The sequence below is a fragment of the Oncorhynchus clarkii genome, chromosome 10 (genome assembly GCF_045791955.1).
Source record: "Oncorhynchus clarkii lewisi isolate Uvic-CL-2024 chromosome 10, UVic_Ocla_1.0, whole genome shotgun sequence".
NCBI lineage: Eukaryota > Metazoa > Chordata > Actinopteri > Salmoniformes > Salmonidae > Oncorhynchus > Oncorhynchus clarkii.
Window position 1 is genome coordinate 20,688,946 of NC_092156.1, and position 25,443 is coordinate 20,714,388.

The 25,443-nt window shown below is 42.5% G+C and overlaps 2 protein-coding genes across 2 annotated transcripts in view; one reads left to right on the top strand and one right to left on the bottom strand.

Annotated features, from left to right (window-relative positions):
* Positions 1 to 10,636, top strand: LOC139418136 (beta-galactosidase-1-like protein 2). The gene is made up of 19 exons (XM_071167349.1): positions 1 to 165; positions 577 to 762; positions 1,442 to 1,510; positions 2,069 to 2,164; positions 2,665 to 2,773; positions 2,896 to 2,988; positions 3,181 to 3,262; positions 3,391 to 3,455; positions 3,632 to 3,716; positions 4,046 to 4,183; positions 4,383 to 4,463; positions 4,661 to 4,767; positions 5,026 to 5,172; positions 5,566 to 5,637; positions 5,767 to 5,845; positions 5,949 to 6,036; positions 6,271 to 6,382; positions 9,354 to 9,470; positions 9,654 to 10,636. The coding sequence occupies exons 1-19, from the start codon at positions 74 to 76 to the stop codon at positions 9,738 to 9,740; spliced, it is 1,905 nt and encodes a 634-aa protein (XP_071023450.1). The 5' UTR covers positions 1 to 73; the 3' UTR covers positions 9,741 to 10,636.
* The window catches only part of LOC139418137 (galactosylgalactosylxylosylprotein 3-beta-glucuronosyltransferase 1-like), a 20,668-nt gene continuing 5,289 nt past the window's right edge, over positions 10,065 to 25,443 (bottom strand). The window contains exons 2-5 of the mRNA XM_071167350.1: positions 14,971 to 15,113; positions 13,445 to 13,965; positions 12,815 to 13,111; positions 10,065 to 12,041 (exon numbers count right to left, since the gene is read on the bottom strand). Coding sequence (XP_071023451.1) covers positions 11,955 to 12,041; positions 12,815 to 13,111; positions 13,445 to 13,965; positions 14,971 to 15,082 — 1,017 coding nt within the window. The 5' untranslated portion in view covers positions 15,083 to 15,113 and the 3' untranslated portion in view covers positions 10,065 to 11,954. The remainder of the gene's footprint in view (positions 12,042 to 12,814; positions 13,112 to 13,444; positions 13,966 to 14,970; positions 15,114 to 25,443) is intronic.

Genomic DNA, 25,443 nt, shown 5'->3' on the forward strand with positions numbered 1-25,443 from the left:
GGGTTTCATTTCTATACAGTAAGTACTGTCTATCAACAGATAACAGATTAACATATATATTTACTATTAACAGATGGTTGTTCTAAGAATAAGGAAAGCCCACAAAAGACGTTATGCACTTTTATGTTTGAGCATTGTTGGCTTCATCATGTACCGGTACCTGGGGTAAGTAAGATAATAATATTTGACTTATTATTCATTCTATGGCATGTTTTATGAGCATGAATTGATAGACTGAAAAAATGTTTTGTCTTCACTTCAATGATTAGCCCTACTCTGAAGTATTGGACTTTCAGTATGTAAAAATGATGAATACAACTGTGTGTGGTTTCATGCATATCATTTCTTGATAGTGGATAACACAAAAGTACCTTATTTTATCCATATTATCTATTTATATGATTGGAGGACTATGTCCCATCTGGAACTTCAGCAAACTTGGGGTCTAAAAATAAAAAAATCTCCAAGCACAAGGCTATTAATTGGAGTAGCCTAGAAAGGAGTGCTACTTGTGTGACCTGTATTGTTCAATATTTATTGACCCAAATCAACGTGACACGGACAATTCTTGCCTAGTACTGCGCCCGGAGGCAGGAGAATGAGCAGGAGAGTAGGTTTGAGTGCCAACTCGTCCCAGTTCACCTTGGAGGGAGAAACATTCCGTATTCTGGGGGGATCCGTCCACTACTTCCGGGTCCCTAGAGCCTACTGGAGAGACCGCCTGATGAAAATGAAGGCTTGTGGCATCAACACCCTCACTACGTAGGTAGCATACAATCACTAAGGCAATCACTACCTTTGACCATCTGAAATGGCATGCTATTCATAGAGCACTACTTTTGACCAGAGTCCTATGGGTCCGAGTAGTGCACTATACTAAATAGGGTTCCAATTTGGTCGTGACTTAAGCCTACAGTACAATAGTTACTAATAAAATAAAATATAATTTTATTTGTCACACGCTTTGTAAACAACATGTGTAGACTAACAGTGAAATGCTTACTTACGGGTCCTTTTCAAACAATGCAGAATTAAAGATAAAAATAAATACATTTGAAATAGTAAACCGAGGAATTGAATAACGAATAACAATAATGAGTAAAAAAAACTTTGGCTGTACACAGGGAGTACCAGTACCGAGTCGATGTGCAGGGGTACAAGGTTGTTTATGTAGCTATGAATATATACAGTAGGTAGGGGTAAAGTGACTAGGCAACAGGATAGATAATAGACAGTAACTGCAGTATATGTGGTGAGTGTGAAAGTGTTTGTGTGAGTGTGTGTGTGTGTAGCATCAGTATGCATGTGTGTGTGTGTGTTCAGTGTGCCTGTGGCATCAGTGTGCGCATGTTATGTGTGTGTGTGTGTGTGTGTTTGTTGTAATAGTTCATGACTGGTCATTTGTTGGGCGATAATGAGGAGCATTCTGTTTATCTTGCAGATATGTACCATGGAGCTTACATCAGCCAGAGAGAGGGGTTTTCCACTTCCAAACAGAGTTGGATTTAGAGTAAGGACCCCCTGTTCCTCCTCTTCTCCATTTACAGTTGAACGTTTGCAGCTTTCCATTGCTCTATACAAACACAAACAATTGCCTTTCATCTTATTTATCCCCCCTGGCATTAATACTCAAACGACTGAAATGTATTGGCAATTTCATTCTACATCTTTTGGCATCAGGTGTTGTTATTACTCGAGCTGCCATGCTCATGGGAGTGAGTAGCAGATGCACTATCCTGACAACATCCAATGCATCTCCACAACAACAGCGCTTGCTGTGCAATTAATGGCACTGAGGTCAGGTCACATGATTCCCATGTTTCCAGGGGACTTGGGTTCACACCAATTTCATATGTCTATAGTTCACAGAATATATGCAAATCTGATGCTCAAGTGAAACTACACTCCAAAATCAGACCTCAGTCCAGAAGTGGACTTATTTTCATATCTGAAAAGAAAAGACAATCTTTGGTACAGAGTGATGTCCCTGTTTTTTCCACTGGTGTTGAGGTGATGTAACTGGTGTACCTGACTGATTATAACTCTTCATCGTGTCTTGTTTTCCCAGAGCCTACATTAACTTGGCTGCTGAGGTAGGACTCTGGGTGATCCTGCGTCCAGGGCCATACATTTGCTCTGAGCTCGACCTAGGAGGGCTGCCGAGGTCAGTCAGCTGTCGGTTTATCTATTTGTATGTTTGCCTGTCTATCTGTCTGTCTGACCTTCCATTTTTAAACCACTGCATTTGGAGTTTGGTGAAATTGAGGCCAACGGAGCCATCCATTTTGAATAGGAGACTCTGTCCTACACTACTTTACTGTTGAATTGTCTACTCTTAAGAGCCAGGACATTTCTGAGGCAACATTCCTCAGTAAATGTAATAAGGAAGTCGGAGCGTGTAAATGTGTTTTGCACAGAGGCACTTGATCTAGCAACACAAGGTACCATTTTGATTGTAATATGCGACCATGGGAACCAGGGTAAACAATTTATGCTATACCCCAGGGAGGAGTGGATTGGCTGTCTTCTACCTTTCTGTCCTCCTGGGAATATGACTCAACAGTTCATGAACAGTGAGTTTCACTGACTACAACACCCCCAATTATCTTTCTCCCTGGCAGATCTAATAATACTTTTCCACTCTCTTTTCTTCCCTCGGTTAAGTTGGCTTCTTCGTGACGAGAGTATGAGGTTGAGGACTACTCACCCAGGATTTGCTGAGGCAGTCAATACGTTCTTTGACAAGCTCATTCCAAAAGTGGTTCCTCTACAGGTCATTACTTGGTTCCTATTCGAATAGAACCTGGCTGTAGCCAAACTAAAGCTATAGCTAGGGAATATATTAGCGGTATAATTGTCCTATATCATTTGAAAATGTATTTTTGTTTTTTTCAGTTCAAGAAAGGAGGGCCCATCATTGCTGTACAGTTGGAAAATGAATATGGATCATTTGCAATGGATAACACTTACATGCCTTTCATCAAGGAGGTAATCATACACACACACGCACACACACACACACACACACACACACACACACACACACACACACACACACACACACACACACACACACACACACACACAATGTAATTACGGTATGTATGGCATTATCCAATTAGGTTTTATAATGTGTGGGTCATGTCCAGTATTGGTACTCACTACTGTGTTTCTTCATAGGCTCTACAGTCCAGAGGAATCAATGAGCTCTTACTGACGTCAGATAACCATGAGGGATTAAAAGAAGGGGGTGTGACGGGAGGTACAGTTTATCATTACAGTAGACGCACTTAGAGTCCTTATTTTACACCGTCCTTGTGTCCACTTTCACTGATCAAAGTTCTGCTGTCATTTTACAGTATATTCCTTTCATTCCAACCTATCTTATAGTAATCAGAACAGTGAATCTACAGAAACTAAATCAGGGGGACATCAAGTATTTGAATGCTATTCAGGTACGTCTCATCCACTCCACTTGCTCCTCATCTTCATATTAGAACATTTTCAACAAATGCTTAGCAAAGGTTACTAGGAAGATCAGCAAAGTATTTATACATTGGCCACATATTAAAATGACACAAGTCTGTATTGATCATGTGTATGTTGTGGACTGTATATTTATGCATGGCAGCCCAATAGCCCCATGATGGTGATGGAGTGCTGGACAGGCTGGTTTGATGCATGGGGAGACCTCCACCATGTCCTCGCTCAAGAGGGTAGGGTTGTATTTTTAAGCTTACTTACTTACTTAGGCTTTGTCGTGGTCCCTCCATTTCTCCCTATCCTGAACCTCTTTCCATGTGTTTACCTTCATCTTTCCAGTATATGCAGGATTCAGCAATGATTTAAAAGTAGCAGTCAGTGAAATGACTAATATTCCTTTAGCTTATTCTGTAGTTTTTCAGACTGTGGAGTTTTTCTGAAGCTGCTATTCATGAACATATTCTTGTGCCTGTCATTTCCACATTAACATGCTTCTACAAAATGTCAGTTATTAAATTGTTTGATATCTGCGATGAACATGAATGATCTCTTTGTTCGTCAGATATGGTTTCTGCTGTACGGGAGATTCTGAGACGCGGCATGTCCATCAACCTGTACATGTTCCACGGAGGGACTAACTTTGGCTTCATGAGTGGAGCACTGACAAACCCAATCTACAAGGCACTAATCACAAGCTATGGTATCTTATCCAGATATTTATTACAGGTTTTAGCAGCATTCCAATTTACACTAGTGGCAATGTGTTTTGAAGTTTCCTCTCACAATTTAGTTTTGTATTGTATTATCTTGTATTACACATTGCCACCAGGGAGTGGCAGTGTGTACCAACATGTCATAAGAGATCTTCCCTGTCCCGACTGATGATTGCTGTTATCCAGATTATGATGCACCTCTGTCCGAATCGGGAGAATACACGCCAAAGTATCACCTTCTCAGGGATCTATTCAGTCAGTACCACAGTAAGTTGATCACTAAACGTAAAAATAATAATTAAACAGCCCGACTTTTGTCAACTTTAAGGGCTGGTTTCCCAGACCAATAGAGAATCCCCATTGAAAATGTGTTCAAATCCAGGGTTAGTTTTACTGTAATCTGAGTCTCGAAGACTGTGTGTGACCTCACTGTCTGATGACTCCCTTGTCCTTGTGTGTCGGAGGTGAGAAGCTCCCTGATATGCCAGCCCTGCGTTGGAAGGAGACGTATGAGCCAGCCATCATGTACCAGCACCTCTCTCTGTGGGACGCCTTGACCTTCGCTGAGGAGGTATGCGTGTGCATATGTGTGTGTGTGTGTGTGTGTGTGTGTGTGTGTGTGTGTGTGTGTGTGTGTGTGTGTGTGTGTGTGTGCTGGTCCATGTGTAGGTCGGTCTGTGTGTGGGTGTGGGTCTGTTTGTGCCTCTGTGTGCATATGTGCGTATGTGTGTATGTACTGTATGCGTGTGTATGCGTATGCATGGGTCAGATCTACACCAAACTTACGCTTCACGACTGTGTGTGTGTGTGGCTCTTTATGTCTCTCTAGCCATTTAAATCACCAACCCCAGTCAACATGGAGAATCTCCCAGTGAACAGTGGGAATGGCCAGTCCTATGGCTATACCCTCTATGAGACCATTATAACCAGTGGAGGCTCCCTCAAGTCTGGAGACAATGTACGGGACAGAGCCCTGGTGGGTCTACACATCCTATAGACACGATGTCTTGTTAAAATATAGAGTTTATGACACAGTTCTATCACATTTTTTTATTCAAATGGTCCTGTTAATGTGGAAATCTATTATGATTATTTTATTTACCTTTATTTAACTAGGCAAGTCAGTTAAGAACAAATTCTTATTTTCAATGACGGCCTAGGAACAGTGGGTTAACTGCCTGTTCAGGGGCAGAACGACAGATTTGTACCTTGTCAGCTCGGGGGTTTGAACTTGCAACCTTCCGGTTACTAGACCAACGCTCTAACCACTAGGCTACCCTGCCGCCCCGATTATTTTATGATAAAGAAGATGGGAAAATACAGTCATGTTTGAAAGCATTTATTTGACAGATGTGAAGTTTGTTTTTAGGTGTTTGTGGACAGACACTACATTGGCATTTTCAAGCATCAGAATCTGGAGCTAGCGGTGCCTGATGGAAAGGTACTGCAAGATGAACACGAGGCCTACTGGAAGCTACTTCCAAATAGTACCTACAAGCTTTTCAAACTTTCATAATTGTCAACAACAAAAAGTATGGAGCCAAATAATGATTTAATATTCTAACTACAGGAGAAACGGACATTGAGCTTACTGGTTGAGAACTGTGGACGAGTTCACTATGGGAAAGCTCTAGATAAACAGCGCAAAGGTGCACACCTATTTTGCCTATATTATTCTACTGTAGCAGAAACCGATAACAATGTCCTTATTTTCAGCTTTGATGCCTTTTTATAGTCTGTGTTGTATTTTAGGTCTCGTAGGTGACATTCTATTGAACAACAGTCCTTTGAGGGACTTCACGATATACAGTCTGGATATGAAAACCAGCTTTATTGATAGGTTTGTACATTTTAATTTTCAACTTGTAGTACTTGTAAACAATCAAGTTCATAAAAAGTCATTTTTATGAGCTTGAGCACTACAGATACCAATCAAGTAAACCAATGTTTGCGTGTGGACATTTCATGGAACACATTTCTGTTGGTGGCCCAGTCTTTGATGGTATGCATGTACATATTAAACAGTGTGGCATTAATATATTTGTGACTATACCTTGAGTAATATCTATTTCAGCCTCAACCAGGCGCCTTGGATGTCCCTTCCGCACGTTCCCAGTTTCCCTGGATTCTTCCTGGGAAGAATGTTTACCTACGGCTATCCAAGTGACACCTTCGTCAAGCTACCAGTGAGTAAATACAGTCATATTATACTGTGATACTTTGGCTGTGACACTTGTTATGGTGTGCGTGCTTCTCTCTGATGCTATTGTATGTTTGTTATCGTGGAAGTGGAGCAGGGAAGTCTTGTGATTAAGGGCCTGATTTTCAGACTTAGGAAATGCACAATGAGCTCTTTGGGAGTGTCTCCCTTATGCGGACTGAATATATTGAATTAAACCGCTGAAAAACCTCCCACTTGCTGGCAAGTAGATTTCCTCATGGAGTTTTCATTCAATGGTGTTTTCAGTACAGTTATCTAAAGCCATCCCTTTAAATACGGTGTACCATTAATGATACTTTTTTTATAGACTCAATATAATATATTGAGATAACGGGTTCAGAATATTAGGGATCAATGAAAGAAAGCCATCTAAACATATGCATATTCAGAGCTTGAGAGGATCTTCAGAGAAGAATGGTAGAAACTCCTCAAATACGGGTGTGCCAAGCTTGTAGCGTCATACCCAAGAAGACTCGAGGCTGTAATCGCTGCCAAAAGTGCTTCAACAAAGTACTGAGTAATGGGTCTAAATACTTACAGTACTAGTCAAAAGTTTGGACACACCTACTCATTCCAGGGGTTTTCTTTATTTTACTATTTTCTACATTGTAGAATAATAGTCAAGACATCAACACTACGAAATAACACATATGGAACCATGTAGTAACCAAAAAATGTGTTAAACAAATCTAAATATATTTTATATTTAAGATTCTTCAAAGTAGCCACCCTTTGCCTCGATGACAGCTTCGCACACTCTTGGCATTCACTCAACCAGCTTCATGAGGTAATCACCTGGAATGCATTTCAATTAACAGGTGTGCCTTGTTAAAAATTAATTTGTGGAATATCTTTCCTTCTTAATGCGTTTGAGCCAATCAGTTGTGTTGTGACAAGGTAGTGGTGGAATGCAGAAGATAGCCCTATTTGGTAAAAGACCAAGTCCATATTATGGCAAGAACAGCTCAAATAAGCAAAGAGAAACAACATTTTTTAACTTTAAGACATCAGGAACATTTCAAGATCTTTGACAGTTTCTTCAAGTGCAGTTGCAAAAAACCATCGCTATGATGAAACTGTCTCTCGTGAGGACCGCTACAGGAAAGAAAGACCAAGAGTTACCTCTGCTGCAGAGGATAAGTTCATTAGAGTTACCCCACCTCAGAAATTGCAGCCCAAATTAATGCTTCACAGAGTTCACAGAGTTCAAGTAACAGATACATCTTAACATCAACTGTTCAGAGACTGCGTAAATCAGGCCTTCATGTTCGAATTTCTGCAAATAAACCACTACTAAAGGATACCAATAATAAGAAGAGACTTGCTTTGGCCAAGAAACACAAGCAATGGACATTAGACTGGTGGAAATCTGTCCTTTGGTCTGATTAGTTCAAATTTGAGATTTTTGGTTTCAACCGCCATGTCTTTGTGAGACGCAGAGTAGATGAACGGATGATCTTCGCATGTGTTGTTCCCATCGTGAACCATGGAGGAGGAGGTGTGATGGTGTGGGGGTGCTTTGCTGGTGACACTGTCAGTGATTTATTTAGAATTCAAGGCACACTTCACCAGTATGGCTACCACAGCATTCTGCAGCGATACGCCATTCCATCTGTTTTGCTCTTAGTGGGACTATTATTTGTTTTTCTTCAGGACAATGCCCAAAACACACCTCCAGGCTGTGTAAGGGCTATTTGACCAAGGAGAGTGATGGAGTGTTGCATCAAATGACCTGTCACCCTCCACAATCACCTGACCTCAACTCAATTAACATGGTTTGGGATGAGTTGGACTGCAGGGTGAAGGAAAAGCAGCCAATAAGTGCTCAGCATATGTGGAAACTCCTTCAAGACTTTTGGGAAAGCATTCCAGGTAAAGCTGGTTGAGAGAATGCCAAGAGTGTGCAAAGCTGTCATCAAGGTAAAGGGTGGCTACTTTGAAGAACATAAAATATATTTTAATTTGTTTAACACATTTTTGGTTTCTACTTGATTCTATATGTTATTATAGTTTTGATGTCTTCACTATTATTCTACAACGTATAAAATAGTCAAAAATAAAGAAAACCCTTGGAATGAGTAGGTGTGTCCAAACTTTTGATTGGTATTGTATATAAATGTCATTTTTCATTATTATTATTATTTTTTTAACAGTTTTAGCTTTGTAGACTAATGAGGGGGGGGGGGGGGGGGACAATTTAATCAATTTTAGAATAAGGCTGTAATGCAACAAAATGTTGAAAAAGTCAAGGGGTCTAAATACTTTCTGAATGCACTGTACATATCATGTTGAAATGTTTGCTTTCATATGACTGGTTTCACATTTGTCTCCAGCGATCATAAGTAAATATCATATCATCTAAAATAATTGCTATTTGTAATTACAATCCCCTTCTCCAAACTCAATTACCTAGCTCTTATCAATTTCTACATTATAGCGCATGGAGAATGGTGTTATTTCTATAGCAGATGTTTTTCCACTTGGAACCGACCTGCGCGGCCTTATTCATGGTTTCCTCATGCGTAAAGGTGGTGAAATGATGAGGGTATTAAATCATGGCAGAATACGGCGTATCTGTATACTCACCTCCGCCATACATTTCTATGATCTCCACCACAAACCAATAGCTAGCTGGCTGTCACACGCGTTTTCTCACACACAAGTTCAAGGTCAAAATACGCATAAAGATAAAAGTGCATAAAAAGGGAATAAAGTCCCATAGCTCAAATCTGAATTCCTCCTACGTGAATTGTAAATAGATACATTTTCTAAGAATGAACTAGAAAATCCCTGTTGATAGTATTTCTGGTATTGAAGTAGTATGTTTGAGGTGGCTTTCAGCAAGCACATTAATTATTTATGAGGCGTAAACTAAAGGGGATGACAGTAAAGTTATGATGTTGATCATTTTGTAATGCCTATAATAATCTTTGCAGGGCTGGGGCAAAGGGGTGGTCTTCATCAATGGTTTGAACCTGGGGCGCCACTGGTATATCGGCCCCCAGCAAACACTCTACCTCCCAGGACCTTTTCTCAACAGTGGAGTAAACCAGGTAGGACTCACTACAAGCACTTAGTCAGCAACATTATGATAAAATAAGACATACATACATGCTCTTAGGTTCTTAGTCTTAGGTTCACAAAGTTGTGTTTACTTACAGTCTCGTTCAGTTACCCTCATGTGTTTCTTCATCATCTTCATTTTCATCAACATCATAATCATCATCGTCATGCAGGTCATTGTGTTTGAAGAGCAGGAAGCTGATAATAAAATCACGTTTGAAGAGACTCCTGATCTGGGCATGGCTGTGGACATTCAGTAACTGCATTCCCAAGCTACTGTACTTTTAATAAACAATAATACTGGATGGATCTTATTTTAAATTTTTCTCTGGGACCCAAAATGCTGTACATTGTATGGGGATAACTCACCATACAATATTGTTCATCATTTTATTGACGTAAATATCATCCAAACTGGATTCTTATTGAATCTAGTAATGAGAACAAAATATCACAGCCTAAAAACAAAGATATTTTCAACTAGAATCATTGTGTTGGCTAAACAAGTCATCAACGTCTGTATGTGTCATGATGACAAGTATTTTGGTTATAACAAATGGCATGTCATGTTAATGATAGCATTCTGGTGACCCTTGCTTCCAAACAAAATGTTATACCTGTATCATCTGACCACTGATTGATAGACTACAAGAGCTTCAGCAGTTTTATTTTAGTATTCATCATGCATCAAATTGGCAAATATGAGTTAGTGTGCTGTATGTGCTTGGCACTTCAATAATGTATCTTCCCTGAGACCAGGACTGTATAGGACTAATTAATACAAAATTAAACCAATGCTATGATTTTGAACAGAAATGACAATATCAACAAGAATAATAAACCACGTCAAACAAGGAAAGCAAAGAGATGCTGACATACTAAGTACATTTTTTTGATCGTATTTACATATAAATATTACAGTGGCAGTTTACAATGCAGAAGTATTCCTTCTGTTTACCTTTGATTATCAAATCAAAGGTCAATAAGTGGCGTTTGGGGTCCAGACTGGTCAGAAAATGACATACTGTATCAAGGGAAGACTATTACTGGCATGTATCCTGTGACTGTAGTATGTGTTGTGAAATAATAATATTGCATTGACTAGCATTATAACATGTATTTTTTATTTTTAAAATAAAACGATTTCACTGGCAAACGTCCTCACCTATTTTCTGTTGGAGGTGAAACAGCATTTCACACCAAAATGAACATAGGCAGCAGAGCCTGATCTTGAAGTGCTGATACAATCAGTAGTGTTATGTGATCAGTAATTCATGTGCAAATGGACAAAAAACAAACAACCAAAAGTCTGTGTGCATGTGCGTCATGCACATGTATGTATGAATGTATGTATGTGTGTGTCTGTGCACACGCATTTGTATGTCTGTACACTGTGCACGCCTATCTGTGTATGTGTATGAGACGTGTCCTAATTAGTTATTTGAGGGAGTGTAGCTGTCTGTGTCTGTTCAGTGTTTTACAGTGGAACGTGGGAAGGGTTCATGTCCTCTCCAGATCAGTCTTTCAGTCAATGCTGACTCGAGTCAGACAAGGACCCCTTTATCCAGGTCTGCTCCACACCCCAAGAACAGTCCGCTCTACGACAAAGGGAGCCCAATCACCAGCAAACAAGGGCCATTCGGGTCCCCTGATTGGTCCGGTTTGGTCCAGTACCTAGTTTTAAGGATGTTGATTGGACAGTTGTTTTGTGTCGGCTGGGTTGACAATGCTTCTTATTGGCCACTCTATGGAACCACCGACAGTCTTTTGTCTTAAGCTGCACTCTGGCGACTGGCTAGCTCCTCGTGTACAGCTTCCATCGATGCATCAGTAAAACGCTTAGCTAGATACAGTATCACCATCTTTGAAGCTATGCTTTGATATTCTACGCCTGTATTGATATGTGGCTATGTGCTACTTGTAGTTGACAAGGTCTGACTCCCTGTACAGTACTATTACTGTAAATACATATTAAACTCCAATCCTGCCTGCCTTGTCTTTTGTCAGTCCATTTGGAATGACAGTCATATTTATTAATAACTCAATGGTGTAAAGTATATGGGCTTAGGAGATAAAGAAAATACATAATTAAGAAATAATTTCAGAGTTACATTTTCATTAATACCAAACATTGAGAGAATTGTTTAGGCAACTGGTTTTGAAGAGGGGTTCATAGACATTAAACCATAAAAATAGCTTTTTAGTATGGATCACTTGTCAAGTTTTTATTTTATGAAATCATGACATCCCTGTTATACAAATTCAGACAGATTCGGCAAAGCTTTACTCTGTGAATAATAAAATAATATGAAATGTTTTAATATAATAATAATAAGCTCACAGAGGCTCAGATAGACAGGTTGGCCCTCAGACATAAGGTTGCAAAATTCCGTTTGAAAAACCTGTGAACTTTGGGAAAGGTACATAATCCCAGTCAATGTAAAGCTTTCTTATTACCTGTGTTGGAAGAAGTTTCATATCTCCACGTTGGAGTCGGTAAATCCTTTCTTTCCCTCATTCACCAGAACAGGCTTCTCTGTCCTAGTGTGCCATACAAGTACCTGGTGGGTGGGGGGGGGGTTCAAGTTAAAAGGGTGGAGAAGGTACAGCTGAAAGCATGTTTGTACCAGTTCAAAGATCCACAAATCTTTGTGCACCTTTTCTATTGTGTTTTTGAAGATGTTTGTATTGTTGTAGAGAGCGGAAGTATGATTCACTTGTTAGATTCGCACTGATATTCAAACATGGTCAACATTTGCTGAAGGTATATGGAGTGTGGAACTGTGTGTGCGAGTGTGTGAACACAGGTGAGATGCAAGGGGTCTAAAACACATGGGTTTATGAAACAACATGCATTTTCTAAAGCATTTGATCGGAAGTACATTTCATGAGGCAAAATGTAAAATTTTTTGAGGAATAAAGGCCTTAGCAACTGAAAGCCTATTGAAATCCATACAGTAAGAGCATTATTCTCCTCCATTTACAGTGGAAAAGAACAACTAAAAGACAAGTTTGCTTCAGTGACTTCCTGTGCTGTGCATACCACTATTTGTTATGACCACATTTTCAGAGCACCAAACTAGTTGAAATTAAGTCACTAAAACAAGATTATAATGTCAGTGTAATATCAGCTTGTCTTGTAATGGTCAACAGTCACAACACACCTCTTTAATATAATAATAGTATTAGCCATTTAGCAGACACTTTTATCCAGAGAAACATACAGTAGTGAGTGCATATATTTTCTTATGGGTGGAATCAAACCCACAACCATAGTGTTGCAAGCACCATGCTCTATCAACTGAGCCACACAGAACAACTATCAGTTCCTCACCTTAGTGCAATTAGCAGCCTTGGGCTCCAGGTCATTGAGGGTGACCAACTCCCGCAGTAAGCTGCTCTCCTGGTATCCTCCCTTGACTCCCCGCAGCTTGAAGTAGGCCTGAGGTTTAAAGAGAATGAGGCGGAGGTTCACCGCAAACCCTGCCATGTCTATGGCAAAGGGTCGGTGGGGGTCAAACACAGTCTTCCATCCATACACCTTGCCAAGGGTGTTGACCTTAGGGGACTCGTAGCGCAGGCCGCCCACAAAGGCTACAGGCCACACCGACACCTTCCTCGTTGAACGCATCTACACAAGATGAAGGAGAGAGAGGGTTGTTCCCATAGAGATTTGTATTCTACATATGGTTGAGTCATTGGTTGGAGAAGGATTACCATGTGATCAATAAGTATTGATTTTCCAGTATATTATATAAATGTATTTTAGCATGCGCAAATAGGCAGGTGTCAAGTGATGCCTATGTTTTTAGGCTGTGCATTTATCTAATGGAATACTGTAAGGATTCATGTTCTTTATGTCATTACACAGTTAGTGTGCACTGAAGCCAAAAATGTAGCCTATTTTGGTAACTCAAGAGGAAACAACTCTGTACTGCACAACATCTCTCCCTGTTCCACTCACCTCCTCAAACAGCTCCAGACTGTAGGTGTTGTCATCATCTGCAAAGTAGACGATACCTGGCTGGCTGTGTCTATTATTGGATCTGAACGTCTCTCGGAGCCAGCGCAGGGCCAGGTTCCTCTGCATGGTTCCCCGGGGTATCCTGGGGTCCCTCGTGTCCCCACGCAGCTTATAGTTCCTGGGTGTCTCCACGTTGAGGTGAGTGTAGTTCAGGCTTGTTTCCCGGAGAAGCCTGGTGACCAGCGGGGTTCGTCTCGGAGAGTCCTCCACCAGGATCCAGTGCAGGTTAGGCACGTGGAGGAAGGTGTTGGCCAGACGTGTCAGCTCTGCCTTCTGGACCGGCCGGCTGTAGGTTGGGGTGACGACGTGGAGGGTGGGGAGGACATCAGACCAGGGCGGCGGGCGGCTGTAGACGTATTCGGTGTGTACCACCTCCACAATGTCCTTGTTGTTCTCAGAGGAGCAGGGCTTCTTGAGGGTGAAGGTGTTCCGGGAGTCTCGTCGACTCTCTTGTCTGTCATCTAGGAGAAGGGAAAGAAAGCTGGTATTGTTGGTATAATAAACTATTATAGACTGTTTAGAAACTGTATGTTTCCAGAAAGATGACCTTCGTAGAGAGTAAGGCAAGATCTAGTCGTGCAAATAGTTGTACATAGTTATACAGTTGTATAGTTGGACTTACCCATATGTTATGGAGAATTTTTTTGAACAAACGTATCATTCTGAAATCTAATGCCATGCTCTTTTGTGAGACATGTATTCTCCTTGGGATAAATATAATATACTCATCACTAATTTATAAAGGAATGAAGTAGTTGTCAGACTAATATGAGTTAGTTTAAGGTGTGAATCCGAATAGAGAAATACACTACATGACCTAAAGTATGTGGACACCTGCTCGTCGAACATTTCATTCCAAAATCCAACCCCCCCCCCCCCCCCCTGCTGCTATAACAGCCTCTACTCTTGGGGAAGGCTTTCCAATAGATGTTGGAACATTTGCTGCGGGATTTGCTTCAAATTCAGCCACAAGCGCATTAGTGAGGTTGGCACTGATTTTGGGCGATTAGGCCTTGTATTGTAACCAAGGACAGATTTGTATGCACTCCCATTCTGTGAGCTTGTGTGGCATACCACTTCGCGGCTGAGCCGCTGTCGCTCTTAGATTTTTCCACTTCACAATAACAGTACTTACAGTTGACCGGGGCAGCTCTAGCAGGGTAGAAATTTGCCAAACTGACTTATTGGAAAGGTGGCATCCTATGATGGTGCCATGGTGGGGCTGTTCAGTAAGGCCATTCTATTGATAATGTTTGTCTATGGAGATACTTAAAATGTTAGGTGGGGGAAAATGCCCAAAAAAATCAGCTGTAAAATCAGGGACATGTGTAGACGTTGTTATTTTTAATCATGTCTCTAAAGTGTACTATATAAAGAGGAGTATCCCAAAATAAGCAAAAATGGTTTCCTTTACTAGAGAGACTAACCATGAAACCCCCCTAGGTAAATGCAGGAACGACTTTTACCCTTTCGAGCAGCTAGCAAGGGGTTGATGGCACCCTGATGCCAAACAGTGATGAGTAGCGTCCAAGGCAACACGATCAACACGATGGCCAGAATGTCTCGTCTCTTCGGCATCTCCGAGGTCAAACCTGAGCCACGTCATTACCTGCAACACACAACAGATGGGGAGTGTTATGTGCTTAGTCTCCTTTACACTTTTACAGTTCCCTCTGGAAATATCGTTTTGATATTGGCAACACATTAACAGTCTACTTACAGACATGTTAACATGTCGTTTTCCTCTGTTTTGACATGCAATGATTATTGTTAGCCAATTGACCTGTTAAGGCTAAGAGGTGGGTCTGTAAGCATTGGTTAAACTGCCAGTAACTGCATGATTCATGTGCTCATACTCCATGCAAGCCTCATAACTTGTCATCAGAATATATAAACTCAGCAAAAAAATAAATGTCCTCTCACTGTCAACTGCGTTTATTTTGTGTAAATATTTGTATGAACATTACAAGATTCAACAACCGAGACATAAACTGAACAAGTTCCACAGACATGTGACTAACAGAAATTTAATAATGTGTCCCTGAACAAAGGGGCGGGATCAAAATCAAAAGTAACAGTCAGTATCTGGTGTGGCCACCAGCTGCATTAAGAACTGCAGTGCATCTCCTCCTCATGGACTGCACCAGATTTGCCAGTTCTGTGAGCCCTCACCCTCCGATCCAACAGGTCCCAGACGTGCTCAATGGGATTGAGATCTCGGCTCTTAACTGGCCATGCAGACACTGACATTCCTGTCTTGCAGGAAATCGCGCACAAAACGAGCAGTATGGCTGGTGGCATTGTCATTTTTTATTATTATTTTTTAAACATTTTTATTTCACCTTTATTTAATCAGGTAGGCCAGTTGAGAACAAGTTCTCATTTACAACTGCAACCTGGCCAAGATACAGCAGAGCAGTGCGACAAAAAACAACACAGTGTTACACGTGGGATAAACAAAAGTACAGTCAATAACACAATAGAAAAATCTAAATACAGTGTGGTCAAATGGCGTAAGGAGGTAAAGCAATAAATAAGCCATAGTAGCGAAGTAATTACAATTTAGCAAATTAAGACTGGAGTGATAGATATGCAGATGATGATGTGCAAGTAGAAAAACTGGTGTGCAAAAGAGCAAAAAAAAGTAAATAAAAAAACAATATGGGGATGAGGTAGTTAGTTGGATGGGCTATTTACAGATGGGCTGTGTACAGATGCAGCGATCGATAAGCTGCTCAGATAGCTGATGCTTAAAGTTAGTGAGGGAGATATAAGTCTCCAACTTCAATGATTTTTGTAATTCGTTCCAGTCATTGGCAGTAGAGAACTGTAAGGAAAGGCGGCCAAAGTAGGTGTTGGCTTTGGGGATGACCAGTGAGATATACCTGCTGGAGGCGTGCTATGGGTGGGTGTTGTTATGGTGACCAGTGGGCTGATATAAGGTGGAGCATTACCTAGCAAAGACTTATAGATGACCTGGAGCCCGTGGGTCTGGTGACGAATATGTAGCGAGGGCCAGTCGATGAGAGCATACAGGTCGCAGTGGTGGGTGGTATATGGGGCTTTGGTGACAAAACAGATGGCACTATGATAGACTGCATACAGTTTGCTAAATAGATTGTTGAAGGGTATTTTGTAAATTACATCGCCGAAGTCGAGGATCGGTAGGATAGTCAGTTTTATGAGGGTATATTTGGCAGCGTGAGTGAAGGAGGCTTTGTTGCGAAATAGGAAGCTTGTTCTAAATGTAATTTTGGATTGGAGATGCTTAATATGAGTCTGGAAGGATAGTTTACAGTCTAGCCAGACACCTAGGTATATGTAGTTGTCCACATATTCTAAGTCAGAACCGTCCAGAGTAGTGATGCTAGTCGGGCGGGCGAGTGCGGACAGCGATTGGTTGAAAAGCACGCATTTAGTTTTACTAGCGTTTAAGAGCAGTTGGAGGCCACGGAAGGAGTGTTATATGGCACTGAAGCTTGTTTGGAGGTTTGTTAACACAGTGTCCATAGAAGAGCCAGATGTACACAGAATGGTGTCGTCTGTGTAGAGGTGGATCAAGGAATCACCAGCAGCAAGAGCGACATCGTTGATATATATAGAGAAAAGAATCAGCCCCGAGAATTGAACCCTGTGGCACCCCCATAGGGACTGCCAGAGGTCCGGACAACAGGCCCTCCGATTTGACACACTGAACTCTACCTGAGAAGTAGTTGGTGAACCAGGCGAGGCAGTCATTTGAGAAACCAAGGCTGTTGAGTCTGCCGATAAGAATACGGTGATTAATAACTTCTTATGGCTGGGGGTCAGTATTGAGTAGCTTGGATGAATAAGTTGCCCAAAGTAAACGGCCTGCTCCTCAGGCTCAGTTGCTAATATATGCATATTATTATTAGTATTGGATAGAAAACATTCTAAAGTTTCTAAAACTGTTTGAATGATGTCTGTGAGTATAACATAACTCATATGGCAGGCAAAATCCTGAGGAGAAATCAAAACAGGAAGTGAGAAATCTGAGCTTTGTATGTATTCACCACAGTCCCCAATGAAATCCCTTGAGATATTAATGATGTTGCACTGCCTAGGGGTTCCACTAGATGTCAACCATCTATAGAAATTTGAATGAGGCTTCTCCTGTGTTGTGGGGGTGAATGAGAGCAGAATCTATCAGGTGTCTGGCAGTCAGCCATTTTCTGATTACGCTTATTCCTCATGGTATCCACTTGCGTTTCATTGCTCATGAAGACACAAAGGAATACTCCGGTTGGAACTTTATTGAAGCTATATGTTAAAAGCATCCTAATGATTGATCTTGCACTTAGTTTGAAATGTTTCTTCGACCTGTAATATGACTTTTGGAAGTTTTTGTCCGACGCAACGCTGACCAGAATGAGCGTTTGGATATGTATACCAAACGCGCTAATAAAAGAAGGTATTTGGACATAAATAACGGACATTATAAAAACAAAACAAACATTTATTGTGGACCTGGGATTCCTTTCTGATGTAGATCAAAGGTAAGGGAATATTTATCATGTAATTTCTTGTTTATGTTGCCGCCATCATTGGGGCTATTGACTTTTACTTCTGAGCGGCGTCTCAGATTATTGCATGGTTTTCTTTTTCCATAAAGTTTTTTTGAAATCTGACACAGCGGTTGCATTAAGGAGAGGCACAACACTGTCTTTTATCGATGGCGGTTAAGATATCGTTTAGTACCTTAAACGTGGCTGAGGTGCACCCGTGACCAGCTCGGAAACCGGAATGCACAGCAGAGAAGGATTCGAAATGGTCAGTAATCTGTTTGTTGACTTGGCTTTTGAAGACTTTAGAAAAGCAGGGCAGGATGGGTATAGGTCTGTAACAGTTTGGGTCTAGTGTCACCCCCTTTGAAGAGGGGGATGTCCGTGGCAGTTTTCCAATCTTTAGGAATCTTGGATGATACAAAAGAGAGGTAGAACAGGCTAGTAATTGGGGTTGCAACAATGGCGGCGGATAATCTTAGAAAAAGAGGGTCCAGATTGTCTAGCCCAAATGAAGGTCTGTGAAGTTATTTGGATTTTTACGAATTATCTTTGAAATACAGGGTCCTGAAAAAGGGGCGTTTCTTTTTTTGCTGAGTTTATATATACACTGCTCAAAAAAATAAAGGGAACACTTAAACAACACAATGTAACTCCAAGTCAATCACACTTCTGTGAAATCAAACTGTCCACTTAGGAAGCAACACTGATTGACAATAAATTTCACATACTGTTGTGCAAATGGAATAGACAACAGGTGGAAATTATAGGCAATTAGCAAGACACCCCCAATAAAGGAGTGGTTCTGCAGGTGGTGACCACAGACCACTTCTCAGTTCCTATGCTTCCTGGCTGATGTTTTGGTCACTTTTGAATGCTGGCGGTGCTTTCACTCTAGTGGTAGCATGAGACGGAGTCTACAACCCACACAAGTGGCTCAGGTAGTGCAGCTCATCCAGGATGGCACATCAATGCGAGCTGTGGCAAGAAGGTTTGCTGTGTCTGTCAGCGTAGTGTTCAGAGCATTGAGGCGCTACCAGGAGACAGGCCATTACATCAGGAGACGTGGAGGAGGCCGTAGGAGGGCAACAACCCAGCAGCAGGACCGCTACCTCCGCCTTTGTGCAAGGAGGAGCAGGAGGAGCACTGCCAGAGCCTTGCAAAATGACCTCCAGCAGGCCACAAATGTGCATGTGTCTGCTCAAACGGTCAGAAACAGACTCCATGAGGGTGGTATGAGGGCCCGACATCCACAGGTGGGGGTTGTGCTTACAGCCCAACACCGTGCAGGATGTTTGGCATTTGCCAGAGAACACCAAGATTGTCAAATTTGCCACTGGCGCCCTGTGCTCTTCACAGATGAAAGCAGGTTCACACTGAGCACATGTGACAGTCTGGAGACGCCGTGGAGAACGTTCTGCTGCCTGCAACATCCTCCAGCATGACCGGTTTGGCGGTGGGTCAGTCATGGTGTGGGGTGGCATTTCTTTGGGGGGCCACACAGCCCACCATGTGCTCGCCAGAGGTAGCCTGACTGCCATTAGGTACCGAGATGAGATCCTCAGACCCCTTATGAGACCATATGCTGGTGCGGTTGGCCCTGGGTTCCTCCTAATGCAAGACAATGCTAGACCTCATGTGGCTGGAGTGTGTCAGCAGTTCCTGCAAGAGGAAGGCATTGATGCTATGGACTGGCCCGCCCGTTCCCCAGACATGAATCCAATTGAGCACATCTGGGACATCATGTCTCGCTCCATCCACCAATGCCACATTGCACCACAGACTGTCCAGGAGTTGGCGGATGCTTTAGTCCAGGTCTGGGAGGAGATCCCTCAGGAGAACATCCACCACCTCATCAGGAGCATGCCCAGGCGTTGTAGGGAGGTCATACAGGCACGTGGAGGCCACACACACTACTGAGCCTCATTTTGACTTGTTTTAAGGACATTACATCAAAGTTGGATCAGCCTGTAGTGTGGTTTTCCACTTTAATTTTGAGTGTGACTCCAAATCCAGACCTCCATGGGTTGATAAATTTGATTTCCATTGATCATTTTTGTGTGATTTTGTTGTCAGCACATTCAACTATGTAAAGAAAAAAGTATTTAATAAGAATATTTAATTAATTCAGATCTAGGATGTGTTATTTTAGTGTTCCCTTTATTTTTTTGAGCAGTGTGTGTATATATATATAGTGCCTTCGGAGAGTATTCACTTTTTCCACATTTTGTTATGTTTCAGCGTTATTATAAAATTGATTAATTGAAAAAAAATCCTCAGCAATCTACACACAATACCCCATAATGACAAAGAAAAAACAGCTTTTTAGACATTTTTGCAATTGTATTAAAATTTTAAACAGATTTTCGTAAGTATTCAGATCCTTTGCTATGAGACCTGAAATTGAGCTCAGGTGCATTTTGTTTCCATTGAACATCCTTGAGGTATTTCTACAACTTTAATGAAGTCCACCTGTGGTAAAATCTATTGATTAGACATGATTTGGAAAGGCACACACTTGTCTATTTAAGGTCCCACAGTTGACAGTGCATGTCAGAGCAAAAACCAAGCCATGAGGTCGAAGGAACTGTCCGTAGAGCTCCGAGACAGGATTGTGTTGAAACACAGATCTGGGGAAGGGTACAAAAAAATGTCTACAGTTCCTCCAAGAACACAGTGGCCTCAATCATTATTTTTTTGTGTGTTTAAAAAAAATAATGTTACCCCCTTTTTTCTCCCCAATTTCGTGGTATCCAATTGTTAGTAGCTACTATCTTGTCTCATCGCTACAGCTCCCATACGGGCTCGGGAGAGACGAAGGTTGAAAGTCATGCGTCCTCCGATACACAACCCAACCAAGCCGCACTTCTTAACACAGCGCGCATCCAACCCGGAAGCCAGCCGCACCAATGTGTCGGAGGAAACACCGTGCACCTGGCAACCTTGGTTAGCGTGCACTGCGCCCGGCCCGCCACAGGAGTCGCTGGTGCGCGATGAGACAAGGATATCCCTACCGGCCAAGCCCTCCCTAACCCGGACAACGCTATGCCAATTGTGCGACGCCCCATGGACCTCCCGGTCGCGGCCAGTTACGAGATTGGGCGCGAACTGGGCGAGTCTCTGGTGGCACAGCTGGCGCTGCAGTACAGCGCCCTCAAACACTGCGCCACCCAGGAGCCCTCTCAATCATTCTTAAATGGAAGAAGTTTGTAACCACCAAAACTATTTCTAAACTGAGCAATTGGGGGAGAAGGGTCTTGGTCGGGGAGGTGACCAAGAACCCGATGGTCGCTCTGACAGAGCTCTAGAGTTCGTCTGTGGACATGGGAGAACCTTCCAGAAGGACAACAGTCTCTGCAGCACTCCACTAATCAAGCCTTTATGGTAGGGTGGCCAGACGGAAGCCACTCCTCAGTAAAAGGCACATGACAGCCTGCTAGGAGTTTGCCAAAAGGCACCTAAAGATTCTCAGACTATGAGAAACAAGATTGTCTGGTCTGATGAAACCAAGATTAAACTCTTTGGCCTGAATACCAAGCATCACGTCTGGAGGAAACTTGGCACCATCCCTATGGTGAAGCATGGTGGTGGCAGCATCATGCTGTGAGGATGGTTTTCAGGAACTGGGAGACTAGTCCGGATCGAGGCAAAGATGAACGGAGCAAAATACAGAGAGATCCTTGATGAAAACCTGCTCCAGAGCGCTCAGGACCTCAGACTGGGGCGAAGGTTCACCTTTCAACAGGACAATGACCCTAAGCACACAGCCAAGACAATGCAGGAGTGGCTTCGGGACAAGTCTCTGAATGTCCTTGAATGGCCCAGCCAGAGCCCAGTCTTGAACCCGATCGAACATATCTTTAGAGAGACCTGAAAATAGCTGTGCAGCAACGCTCCCCATCCAACCTGCCAGAGCTTGAGAGGATCTGCAAAGAAGAATGGGAGAAACTCCCCAAATACAGATGTGCCAAGAAGACTCTATGCTGTAATCACATCCAAAGGTGTTTAGGAAAAATTACTGAGTAGAGTAAAGGGTCTGAATACTTATGTAAATGTGATATTTAAACATGTCTAAAAACCAGTTTTGCTTCGTCATTATGGGATATTGTGTGTAGAAGAATACTGTTTAATTAATTTGAGAATAAGGCTGTAACGTAACAATGAGGTAAAAGTAAAGGGGTCTGAATGCTTTTTTTTTCTTTGTTATTTTTAACCATTTACATTGCAGACTGAATTAAAATACAAATGATCTAAGCTCTGAATATGGATTGTTTTTAGATTAAAGCCACAATCCTGAACTTGTGTTTTAGCCCAATGGCAGCCCCATAATTTTGCTTCCCAGAAAACATGCCCACATTGGCACAAATGTTGTCCCCAAGTAGGCTGCCAACATTGGGCCAATGTGCCTTTGCTGGGCTAGCCTGTGTTGGGCTGATGTGGGATTGCTGTGGGCTAGCTTGTGTTGTGCTGGTGTGGGCTAGCACACACCTTTCTGAACCATGGGTTCATTATAAAGCGTTGAACCTAAAGAATCAGTGACAGTAATTCTCCACTTTTCAAATGGGCTAGATTTATCCAGTTCATAGATGGATGGGTTGGCCCATGGTGGAGCTAGCTACCATCTAACGGGCGACCATTGCGGCAATGTTAAATCTGTCTGAATTCACCACATGCTAACCCTCCATTGAGGTTCTGCTATAGCTCCCAGACGTGTTCTGCAGAGATAAAGCATTTGCAAAGGAACCTGCTGCCCCTTCAAAGCCATTGCACCCTAGAAAATATGTCAGAGACGGCTGCAAGCTTTCATTTCTTTCTGCCTCATAAAAAAGGCAAGCTGGAACACTACATATAAAGAATAGCTCCTACTGCTAATGATCTGAGAAAGCATAAATTGGTTGTATTCCTAGGTTTTTGAATGACATCTGATGTTTAAATCGTTATTGTGCAGGTTCAAAGCATTAGTACTTCCCTCTCTGTGCAGATTATCTAGTTCCAATTGACTACTTATACTATTGGCAGCTGGTGGAAGGATAAATGGGGAGGACAGTAAACCCAAAATCCGAAAATGAGAAATTATACAGAGCTGTAAGCATAGAAATGCCAGGTGTTTCTTAGATCATGATGTGAAATCTGCGGGGAGATCTCATTTTAGCAAACTTTACAGTACTGTCGGCTTAAGGTATTACTCTCTGACTTCAATCTAGTAGTAGAATCGTGTTTGTTTCAAATTAAAGGGATATATTATGTAAGAAAACAACAGTAATTTGTAATTTGGGTGAACTATCCCTTTAAATCCACAAGTATGTTTGACTTAAAATCATTGGGTTAAGAAATTATTCTGTCTCATTCTGTCCAGAGCTACTCACGTGCAAACCAACCAACCAACTGACTGACTGTTTTGGTTGAAAGGATGACCAACACAAATGCTGATCTCTTGGCTCCCCAAAAGCATGATTAACACATTTCACAACTAAACACATTTAAATGCATCAACATAAAAGGAAACAGAGAGATAGTGTATTGGGCTCAGAGACTGTCTATTCGGCCAGGTAGGATATATGTATTCCATAAATCAAATACTACTCTTTAAGTTACCACCTATCTCCAACCAAAACAGGAGGGATAAATAAGGCACAAAAAATAGCCACCCACCCTCTTTTCATTCTCCTCACCTTCGCTGTGTGAACAAGACAGATAGGCTTGTTAGTCACAGCTCTTTAGATTTAATTAATCCTTGATTAAAGAGGATAAACCTCAGTCTGGGAGATCAAAGGGACACAGTATCTAATTTTCGAGCTAGGCGAGTCGTGTTGGGGGTCTCTTTGTTAATTAGGTATAATGAATATCTGGAGGGCAATTGACATTACAGAGTATCCTGGAAATCAACTTCGAAAACTTGGAAAAAATTACTTGAAAAATAGAAACTTCTGTCTGAGACACAAACATTACTTTAAATCAAACCTTATGAAAGCTCTGAGCCCTAATGCAACATCATTATAGCCTACATTACCCATTAGGACAGTATCAGCACAATGTCATATTATGGCCAACCTGTGGAAAGAGAATTCAATCCTAACACCAAACCACCATGTTCAACTGGTTGATTGTATGATAACAGTTATGTTAATGTAAACCCAGCCAACATGACCCCATTGACCCCATGTGGGTATTCAGTGGGCAAGGTTAGCCCACAACAATCCCACATCAGCCCATCATGTGCTAGCGAACAAAAACCCAACACAGGCTAGACCATACCAAGCCCCCACCAGCCCAACATAACCACACCAAGCCCCCACCAGCCCAACATGACCATACCAAGCACACACCAGCCCAACATGACCACACCAGGCCCACACCAACCCAACACGACCACACCAGGCCCACACCAACCCAACCCAACACGACCACACCAAACCCATACCAGCTAAACACAACCACACCAAACCCACACTAGCCCAACACAACCACACCAAGCCCACACCAGCCCAACACAACCACACCAAGCCCACACCAGCCCAACACGACCACACCAGCCCCAGGCCCACACCAACCCAACACGACCATACCAAGCCCACACCAGCCCAACACGACCACACCAAGCCCACACCAACCCAACAGGACCACTCCAAGCCCAACACGTGCTAGCCCACACCAAGTCCACGCCAGACCAACACGTGCTAGTCTACACCAAGTCCACGCCAGACCAACACGTGCTAGCCCACACCAGCTCAACACGAGCTAGCCTAAAACAGCCCAACACAGACTAGCCCACACCAATCCAACACAGGCCAGCCCATACCAAGCCCAGCATGGACTAGCCCACATCAAGCCCAGCAAGGGTTAGCCCACACCAAGCCTAGCACAGGCTAGCCCACACCAAGCCTAGCACGGGCTAGCCCACACCAAGCCTAGCACAGGCTAGCCCACACCAAGCCTAACACAGACTAGCCCACACCAAGCCTAGCACAGGCCAGCCCATACCAAGCTCAGCAAGGGCTAGCCCACACCAAGCCCAGCAAGGGTTAGCCCACACCAAGCCTAGCACGAGCTAGCCCACACCAAGCCTAGCACGGGCTAGCCCACACCAAGCCTAGCACGGGCTAGCCCACACCAAGCCTAGCACGGGCTAGCCCACACCAAGCCTAGCACAGGCTAGCCCACACCAAGCCTAGCACAGGCTAGCCCACACCAAGCCTAGCACAGGCTAGCCCACACCAAGCCTAGCTAGAGGCTGGGGCTCATTAGAAAGGGAACACGTCCAGCATTGCTCCAACATGGCACTACATGGCAAGCCTAAAGCTGACACACTGCATTATAATTATGTAATCAGTTTGATGTGGTATTAGAGCAACCATGACTAATATCTATATTCATTGTTAACGGGAAATTCCACCCTTTTTCAACATTAAATTCAAT